The 10,760-nt window shown below is 38.2% G+C and overlaps 2 protein-coding genes across 2 annotated transcripts in view; one reads left to right on the forward strand and one right to left on the reverse strand.

Annotated features, from left to right (window-relative positions):
• LOC122827372 (inactive dipeptidyl peptidase 10-like) overlaps positions 1 to 8,214 on the reverse strand; it is a 47,291-nt gene extending 39,077 nt beyond the window's left edge. Inside the window, exon 1 of the mRNA XM_044110201.1 lies at positions 7,894 to 8,214. Within this exon, the coding sequence (XP_043966136.1) occupies positions 7,894 to 7,953 (60 nt within the window). The 5' untranslated portion in view covers positions 7,954 to 8,214. The remainder of the gene's footprint in view (positions 1 to 7,893) is intronic.
• LOC122827369 (inositol polyphosphate-4-phosphatase type I A-like) overlaps positions 1 to 10,760 on the forward strand; it is a 90,258-nt gene that overhangs the window by 40,132 nt on the left and 39,366 nt on the right. The window lies entirely within an intron of this gene.

Below are 10,760 nucleotides of genomic sequence, written 5' to 3' on the forward strand. Positions count from 1 at the left end.
TTATTAATAATGAAGAACATAAGAGCTTCATAGATAGACTTCTTGATGTGCAACCTTCAAACCTTCTGTGCCTGTTTTCCTTGCAGTCTGGACTTTCAAGAAAGAGCTCTGCTTAAAACCAAAGAAACATCAATGGCATACATAAGATACAAGCACAGAACCTATAGGAGCTGCTGTCTAACCAAAGCTGATTTACACCTGGCCATGAGGTGAAGGCAATTAACCTGCTGTCTGGGTGGAAACCCACAGGGCTCTGATCTTGGACCCACTGAGTACTGTTTTGGTGATAAGGAAGCGGGTTAATTAACTCAAAAGATTCTTGACCTTCTTGTCCTTTTCTGAGGATGTGAAGACTTTGCTGGCTACTGAGGGGTTTGCTTTGGTTTATTTGAAAAATGGAAGAATAAAAAGCTTAGCTGCTTAAGCATGAAATATTATAAGTGTAGGAAGAAAATGAGGAAGTTTATAGATTCCTAAAATATAGTTCACTTTGTGACTCTTTATTTATTTTTTTAGCTTTTCTTTGGTTAAGATGCACCTAAAAGACCTTCGAAAGTCTTATTTCTGTGTAAAGCATCAATAAATATGTAACGTATGTATGATTTTGAATATTTTAGGCAATTCACGTAATTGTGTATGACTGTGTTGACATCTTTTTTTCAAGTTGCAATCATAAACTTAATTATATCTTAGTGGGATTGTGTGTGCTGGACCAACGCAAAGTAGATTTTATAAGATACAGATTGTGTAATCATCCTCTAGAAGTATTCATACCGATTTTAAAGCTTCTTTGTTCCTACTCAAATGAAGATAACACACCATGTGGGGGAGTGTACATCAAAACAGAAGTGTATTTTAATTTATGCACAGAGATTACATAATATTTACCGCTCAAATTTGGTTAGAAATATATATTTTTTTCCTTTTCAGAACATCATGAAAAGCCTTCGTAAAATAATTGTTCCCCCTCTCTTCTATAGACAGTTGAGCTTTTAGTATATTTTGCTTATTTACACTTTAAACCATCAAAAAATATATTTATACAGTTTCTTGCATTGATTAACTGAAGCAAAATTTCAAACTATTCCAGTGATGGAATAAATAGCTGCTATTTGGGTGATGAAGCGGAACCCTAACCTTGGAAAAAGTGGGTCAGTGTTGATTTATTGACCCTTTAACTGTCTGACGCTCTGCTCGGCTAATCACGGGGGGAGACAATTAACTGAAGGGAAAATCATCTGCAATTTTCACATTCAAACAAAATCTCCTTCCTTCAGTATCCAGCTCTTACTGCAGGAGTCTTTTTGTTGTTGTTGTTGTTTTTTTTTTACACCCGTATTACGGACACAAATATCACAACTACTGGCAAAAAGCTCAGTCCAATTCCAAATCCTAGACTCAACTTTCAGGCGTAAACAATGAGGGGAGAAAATATGGAAATACAAATATTTTTTTTTTTTTCAAACTCTATTTTAATGAAAACCACTCAAACTGAAATATGAAACACTTTATAATTCTTGCAACACAAATGGCAGGCAACAAAATCCACTTCCAACCATTGATGCTTTACAGAGAAACCACTTAAAACTTTTGCACTTATTACTTGGTTAATGATGATTAATAAAATTAATAAATATTAGTTTGTAGATTTTTCTTCTGCCCTTTCCCTTCTTTCCTGCCATCTTTGTCCTTGTCTATATTCTTCCTTCCTGATGTCTGCCCTCCTTTCTTGTGTCCCACCAACCTTCCTTTCCATCCTTCTGTGTTCCTTCCCTCCTTTCTTTCCTCCTTGTGTCCTAAGGTCCTCCGCTCGCATCTCAAACAAACAGCCTGACACACTTTGAGTCCCAGAGGAAACCGTTTCAGCTTTTTAGAGCTTCCCGTCTCCCTGGACGTAGGAAGTCCTGCTGGGATTTTCCAACGCAAACACGTTTGTTGAATTCAAAACTAGCAACGCTTAATCGACTGCAGTCGACGTGTATAATATGTTGTAAGCATGCACGATGCGTTAAGTGAAACAGTAAAATCTCACCTCTATAAACCTGAGCTCTTGGTCCATGGCTTATCCAGGCACCTAATTCCACATAACTTTGCCCAAAAGTACCTGGCATTCTTTCCACTTGGGTCCAACCGAAGATGGACTTTTGACTTTTGTCTTGTTCTCACCAAAAGGACGTATGTCTTTTTGTCTTCAGGATAAACAGAAGCTTAGCACGCATGTGTGTGCACCAAAAAAAACGAAGAACTAAATGGTGTCATTCACACGTAAAATCAGTCAACCCAGTTTCACTTGTCATCAGTCTGATAGTCTAATCTGTGTCAAGGGGATTATGGTCGGCATTGTCGTGAATTAACTTCCTTTTCTGTGCTAAAAGGCAACAGAGGAGTTCAGGTACAACTGTTTTTTGCTTTTGTTTTTTCCATATTTTGTTTTGTAACAGCACAACTGTCGACACATACGTAATTGTTCTAACTCATGATACTCAAGGCATCTCATCAAGGACAAAACTTTCTATGGTCTGAAATGGTTGGGGAAAGTGTAAATGAAGGGCATTAGCTGCAGAATTGCTCACAGGAATGCAGTATAATGAACATTAGAAGCGCACCAGCCAGTTTTAGGTGTTATACATAAATCTAAATCCCTTAGAGACCGTCTTCTCAAATGTTATGCTCCAAAACAGAATAAAATATGTCAGTGTTAATTGGACGGCTATGGTTTTAGGTAAGCATGTAGTGCAGTTATGTTTTATTTTAAGGTTTTGCTTATTGGAGTGAAAGAATGGACTGGTACTGAGTTTGTATGTTGGGGCTTTATGACAAAATTGACCTGATTTCCACAATCCATCCATCCATCCATCCATCCATCCATCCATCCATCCATCCATCCATCCATCCATCCATCCATCCATCCATCATGAATGGATGGACTTAATTTGAGTACGGTTAATTTGCTGGTTTCTATAGCGACCAAATACATTATTCTGAAGCAGGATACATTTATCCATCCATCCATCCATCCATCCATCCATCCATCCATCCAGCTTAACTTGTGTGAAGGCAGGAGAGAGTAAATGTTAGCAACACACTGTCTGGTACGTTCTCTGCATTTCAGCTCTGGTATGCAACCGCAGCCGGATCTCCCCTTGAATCATCCGTATGCTACGTGTGCTGTTTAGCCATGCTGGCTGCCTCCCATCACTGTGCTGGGATGTACAGGCACAGAGCAGCCTGCGGCCTGCAGCCTCCATAGCAATGACCTTCATCTGGGCAATTGTGTTTGAGAGCCACCTCTAACCTGAGATGATTCCTGAGGTGGTGCTTGGCGCCGAGTGGGCCACGCTGTGACTCACTGAAACAAAAATAAAAACGCGTCCGAGTAAACAAGCAGCCTGAGACTAGACCAATGTGGACGCTTTCATCAGCAAACACTAGAATGAAAAAAGATGAACGGGACACTTTAGAGATTAAAGGCCTTTAGGTTCTATGTTTCATAGTTTTGGAAAGAAAACTGTTTTTGCTTTAAATTTAGGTCCTACTTGTATATATTTCATATGCACTATGTTGATTTGACAGCAAATAAAAATAAAAACACTTGTGCAATGCTGCCCTCTGCTGACAAAACCTAAACATAGCAATATACACAATGAAATATGTTACAACCTTTAATTGTTTGGTCTCTCAGTGTGCAAAATTACCAGGTACTAAATTATTAGAAACATTATAGTTTTACATGTGCACCTTTATTTCTATATCTCTTACGTTATGATGAATGTATCAAGATGTAAATAAAAAATATATGCTTTTCTGTACTCTTGTTTTCTTGTCACATGTTAATCATAATGTAGGAAATATTTCATCAAATTTCATACTTTTCCAAACAACAAAGGAATCTCGGAAGTGAAATTTGATGCCTCACGTAAACCCAGGAATCATGTGTTCTCTGGTAATCGATTCCTGCATTTTCCAAGCTGAGTAACTGTCGAATAAGAAAAACAAGAGGGAATGTATACACTGAATCCATATTTGCTATGTTACGGCCTTATTCCAGATTGTAAATTAATTTCTTTCCTCAAAATTCTACACACAAACACCGCACTATGACGGTGTCGAAAAACTTCCCAAAAATGTATTAAAAGTTGAAAACGAATCATATTTAAGAAATTACATCCATTCACGCGAAGCTGAAAATCCTTGAGATGGTCCTATAACTTGGATATTAAATGGAGTCCAGCTCTGTGTGTGTTATTTGGAAACACACACCTGTCTATATCAGGTCCCCCAGTTGACAGTGCAGGTCAGAGGTCAAACACCTTTTTTTGTGTTGTCGTTTCCATATGTAACCTTTTTCTTGTATGCCTCCTTTATCCTTTTTTTGCGTCCTTCCGGTCTTCTTCTTCTAGTTGTATTATTGCCGATTTCCAACTTCAGCTCGTTTCTCATAAATCTGCCTAAACGTTGCCACCCTCAGTGAGCCGTTCACAGATTCCCTTGTTGACACTTTCCTTTGGTTTCTAGTGTTAAAATCACACGTTGCATCACATCGTTCGGAACTTGGTCAAAAAAAAAAAAGTGTGTGAGATGACAAGTCACACGCAGTTTCTGACCAAGCATGGGTAAAAATGCACTTTTAAGATGTCTAGATAACAGCCTTGTTGCCTTTACGTCAAATATCAGTTGAGTTTAATAAAGATATCAAAGATTTATTAGTCATTGCTCTCCATTTCTGATGCTAAGGACCTGTTTTCCTTCAATGCCCGTCTCCACGGTAACAGATGGTGTTGACAACGTGGGGTTAGTGTTAATATTCAGTGGCTGTGAGGGTTGTTAGGCACAGCAGAGGAGGCTGACCCCCGGCAGGACGGCAATCTGCTCATTTTCACCCGTTTTCAGAGTCTTACCAGAAAAAGATCAAATATTTAACCTGATGCTTCTCTTAGTCACTCCTAAACATCACTAACTTCTTGTTTACGTTCCGTCCAAGTTGGTTCTCCAAGCCCGTATTTCACAAATCAACAAACAGAAGTTGAATTCTGGTCCATGGGGGACAGTCTGCTGATCCAGGATTGGCTTAAATAAAAACAAATATTACTCACAGCTTTGCTAAAAAGTGACTTCAAAGTGGAGTTTCTTACACTCTTTAAGTCTCAAATGAACCTCAGCAGGTGGACAAAATGTCCTGAATATTTCCGTTTATCTTGACATTTTTCTTCCTTTGTAGCTATTCAATGATCTTATCAAAGCTTTGAGCTCAAGGATGTATTTTAAACATGTTTTTATGTATTCAAAAAAATATTCTAAAGGAGACTTTGTCTGCAGGTTCGTTGTCTATCAGACTCAAGCTCTCCAAATGAAAGAAACATTTCAGTGTCTTTTCATTCTTAAGAGATTCTTGGTTCCCCCCCCCCCCCCCCCGACAAACTGACTCACAGCGAATTCCATTGAACAAGCACACCCACTCCTCTGACCCTGAGCGAGTGGGATTTAACTGAGATATATATGATAAAAATGTCCCAGAATAACAAGTTACTTAGCAACAGCCGACATGATCATAGCAGCAACTGAGAATAAGGAAGCAGACGAGGAGAATTAATGGCAGAGAGAAGATGATAAACCTCGACAGACTGACATTCTTCTTTGCATAACTTCATTCTCTAATCAAAGCTTCCTTCTTCTGATATTATTATTATTATTATTATTATTATTATTATTTATTTTTAACTTTGCAAATGCACAATATTCTCCAAAGTATTCACTTGTTTACTCGCGTATGCGCATGAATACATCCTATTCTTTATCCAGTAGATTTAATATGATGTTTGCCCCATTTTATTGCTGTGACATTTTTATTCCCGTCTGTGTTTTTGTTTCGTTCCACCAATTGACGTGTGCGCGTAAGGGACTTTTTGACTATTAGCGAGGTCAGACACTGATGTTGGACCACAAGGCCAGTTTTGCAGTCTGGTATACATGCAACTAGAACGGTTCTCCATTGTGCTGGTTATAAGTGAAGTATGTGTTTGTCTTTCTGTTTATTCTGATGAGAACAGTAAACAACCACAATATACTGCTGCCCACTCCAAGTCCTATCGCGACCGCGTCACACAACTTGTCTTATCAACAAAACGAACTGATAGTTTACTTTTGTTGATCCTGAAGGAATCAATTGCTTCAAGATTCTATAGACTTTTACAGAAGTGACTGGATCAGCCGAATTTAATGGATGTGAACAGTTCCAGCAATATAGACACGTCTCATGTTATTGTTTGCGTCCGGAAATTTCACATACGCTCAACACTGGAGTGCAAAAAGACGATGCCTTTACTTGCTGCAGTAGAACAAACATTATACAGGATGTAAGCCTTGCATACACTATCAGAACCCACTTGTATCACAAGAACTACTCAGTAAAGTGATGGGGTTTTTTTTTAAAAGGGTTTCGTATACTTTCCCTCCCTTATCAAGGCTCCCTTCTGTCAGATTACACTAGTCCGGATGAGGGACTGCAGCAGCACACAGGATTACTGTCAGTCCTCACTTCTTAGGGATATGCTTACACTGAAGAACTACTTTGCATAAACTGCAAGCTGCAGTAAAACAATTTGGTCTGAAAGAGTTTTCTGTCAAGGTTTCTCTGCCTCAATGACAAAACATAAGATAATTTTACAGTTTAAAAATCACATTGAATTCAGGTTTTGTTGCTAAAACGTGTTTGTCAGGGTACGTTTCACACCAACATACATGTTAAACCGGTTTTCCTCAGTATACCAGTGTTTTGAGGCAGCCTCACTGCTCTTTTTGCAGAGCTTTAATTTGCATACCTCAGATTTAAAGGAGGAGCATTATGTGCTACTAAGCCTTTTGTTCAAACTGTAGCTTTGAACAATTTGGGATTCGCTGGTTTTAAAATGTACGCGCTTGAGAAAAGCTCTGTATTTTAGATACGAAATGTTGCAAGAGTTGGTCTTGTTGACATGGGGCTGATGAAAACAGGAATCCAGGAAGAAACGTGAGATTTGAGGTGACAGAAAAGTGGAAGATTAGCCTTCAACCAATCTTCTTCTGTTTTCCACGAACAAGAGTACAGTTACAATTTGTACAAGTACAATTTATTTTTACTGTTCCTAAATCTTTTCTCCAGACCTCAGTTCTCCTTGCTTTACATTTTCAGAGAATTGTTCCATACTTCTGATACCTTTTTATCAATTTCTTGAAAATGATTTTCTTAAAGGGCAGTATTATGCATTTTCCAGGTACACAGGGCCATTTTATAGCACAGTCAATTAACTGTTAATTCCAATTCTTATACATATATATTAAAAATTACTTTATAATTTAATGCCTTGAAATTGGGCCTCTGTCTTTTTAATAAATCCTGCTATTTCTGAAACTCTACCTTCAGGAAATCTTCACAACATCGCTCCTTTGTTAATTATTGAAAAATGTTTTCCACCAGCTGTTGGCTAATTGCTGCTAGCTAGTCTGAAGGGGCTCCAAGGAGGAGCTGTGCCTGGAAGGCGGAGCTAGGTCCACCCAAACGTTTTCCCATGGAAGATTAAAGAATTTCTCAAACCTGTACAAAAGAATCAAAGCAATGCTCCAGGTGTATTTTTGATTAATTGCATGACAAAAGTGTACGAGAAAGCAAGAAACTTAAAACATCACAAAAATAAGCAGTTAAGAAGATAGAATAAGATGTAGGGGTTAGCGAATAGCAGTATCCCTAAGAATCATGACCTTTTAAAAGCCCTTTAATAACATAGTAACAATAGCTGGAAGGGAAATATTAAATTAAAAGCCAAGGCAAAAAAAGTCCTTCCAGCTCTGCAACCCAAATGTGAAAATTCTGACATTTAGTTGAAGTTAAGAGGCGCAACACGAGCAGATGCACCGTACCTTGCTATCTCTTAGGGGCTGAGAGTCTATCTGATGCGCCACCGATGCAGTTTGGTTCATCTTGGCTCCACAAAACGCTCCTCAGTCTGACAGCAGGACCAGAAAACAATCAACTCCAGTACAGAACCAAAGTTTCCCCTGACTTTCTCATCCACTGGAGCAGCCCCTGGAAGTGTCACCAGACTGAACCCATTTCCATCAACAATCTGCTCTCTCCCCTTTGTTTCTCTCTCCGTCTCTGAATGGTTTCCAGCGCGTTTACATCCGGCTTCTCCGCTCTTTCTTTTTCTCCTCTCCGCGCTCCTACCCCTTCTATAGCAACGATGCGCTGCTTCACATTCAGCTGACGGGCAGCTAATAAACTAGGATGTTTGCCAGCGCCTCCCACATTCAAAGACATTTCTTGATCTGAATGCAAATTTGCTCCAGGCGAAGACTTTGCAGGCGTTTGGTTTGAGCTCTTATGTCCAACGCTCCTCGTGTAGATATTTACTTTGACAGACTGTCACTGATAACATTTGTGTTGAATTCAGCCCTTCAGCCTGTCAAAGACTCCCAATTCAAGAGAATTCAAGAGAATTGGGAGTCTTTGACATGTTATGATGCCAAGCACTCAAAACACGTTTATATTAGAGTCTCATTCTCTCATCTTGAATTTTGCTATGAAAAACCAAGTACTTTGTTAATATTTTTAATGTCTTGAGAGCGTTTACATCCCACATCACGTGAGCCAGTTATTGTTATTATGCTTGTCAGTGTATGGATCATATTTTAATGATTGCGTCCAGAAATCCCACAAAACGGCAGCATGTGAGATGATCCAGTTCTGTTGCTGTGTTTGCGCCATTAAAGGTTCTCCATCATCAAACCTGCTGAAGCTTCCAGAAGATATTTGGTGTGAAGCAAATCTTGACACGATGCATAATTTTTAATTTGCTGGCTGAAGATAAAATTAATAAAAATCTTCAGAGAAATTGATTTAAAAAGCTAATGCACATAATTATTCTGCTTTTAGCCCTAAAATATTCCTCAATAAACCATTTATTTGAAGTCCCTCCTTTGATTTTTTTTTTCCTCAATAAAACAGTTAATTTCATACCGCGCTGCTTCTTATGAAATAATGAGACGCTATAATCGCTGTGGCACATGTTTAATTAAAGCAGCCGTGCAGAAGCAAAAGCAATCAGGACAAACACGCGAAAGCCGAGCAGTTAGTTATTACGTGAGCAATATTTCTGAGCCTGTCGTGTGCATGCAATGCAGTGCTTCGCTTAGTTTGAGATTTTAAATAGTTCTTAGCATTCTGCCTCTTCAGTTTTGCTGTTTGTTGTCGTTTGGAGTCGTGTTAAAAATGTTAGATGCCAGCCTTGCATGTCGACCCACATCCTGCTCCTTTCAACCGATCTAACAATATGTCCTCATATACTGACCCATTTCTGTCCAACCTTTTGCCTGTTTTCATCATTTTTATGTCTTTTTTTTTCTTATCTTCAGTTGTCATTGTGTGTCTTTGCTTGTGAAATATTGGTCACTAAACCTGAGCTGAGCTTAGAGTTTTGCCTCCTACAGGAGATGAGGAGATACCGTCTGTCTCCTGTTCAAGGCTTCCTCCCACAACAAATCCTCGCTGTCTCTTCTCTGTTACGATACTAAATCACTGCACACAGTTTCAGGTGGAAACTCTATCATTACAGAGCTTTACTAATGTAATATCAAAGGAACACCGTTTTTTTTATTTTTTTGTTTGTTGGGTTTTTTTGTATTGTGATATACAGTTGAATTTCTTTGTTGCCCCTAAAAGTAAGAGTTAGCTTCCTCTGCTAACTGTAAAGATAATTCATCCCAACATTTAAAGCTTGCCGGGCAGACGTACAACTCTAACCTCTGGAGGTTTATGAGAACAGAGGGCCATAAAAGAGTTGAGTGGACTAATAAAAGGGAACATTAAGACATCTAGTGCTCGAACTCCTCTTTCCTGAGTTTAATAGTACCTCTGGGTTCTCTCCCTGGTTTCATATGTAATGGTTAAATGGTGTATTATAAAAACAGTGTATTATACAAACTGCATCAGTTTAGGTAAATGAATCTGTGTGATGTCAGAAATATACACCATTTGCATCAAAATTCTATATGCTTTTTAGTTCAGATAACAAAAGTTCATTTGAAATGTTTATGCCTTATTTGTTGCTACAATTCAAATACCACTTTAAGGATAAAATGTTTTTTTTTTTTTGTTAACCATGTATTTAAAATTTTTGTTGTCGTTTTTCTTCCTTTCATTAGCTGGCCCGTTGCTTTTTTCATTCGGTGTGTGTTTGGCGCCATCTTCTGACCACAATTATTATTGTTTCCGCCGGCACTTAAACAAAAGCTAGCCTACGCTACTCTCAACAGCGGACCCAAGGTCTATGGAAATTTAAAAATTAAAATTCATTTTTTCGTTTTTTTTTTTTTTTTTTTTTTTTTTTTGTGTGTGTGTTGTTGTTTTTTTTATCTTTTGCTGGTGTCAGTAAAATATAAATTCAATATAGGTTCCTTTTACACCATTTTCAATAAGCATCACAGCCCCAATATTAAGCCAAAGCCATCTGGAGTATTTACAGCAGTGTGCTAATTGTGTAATTGTATTTGTGTAATTGTATTAGTAATAGCAATTAGTAGAAATGTTGACAGAAAAAAGGAAGCAGTAAGAAAAAGAAGCGCATCTATCTCATCCTATTTGTTTAGAGCGTCCCAATAATTACCTGCAGAAACTCTCTTGTTGTTAATTAACCTGTTGCAATTTTTCTTTTTTAGGGCGTTTTAATTTTGCTGCTTGTTTAGTTAAAGGCAAATTAGTTTTAGTTGTTCTTTTCACTTCAGCTAGA

This window comes from Gambusia affinis, linkage group LG24 (genome assembly GCF_019740435.1).
Source record: "Gambusia affinis linkage group LG24, SWU_Gaff_1.0, whole genome shotgun sequence".
NCBI lineage: Eukaryota > Metazoa > Chordata > Actinopteri > Cyprinodontiformes > Poeciliidae > Gambusia > Gambusia affinis.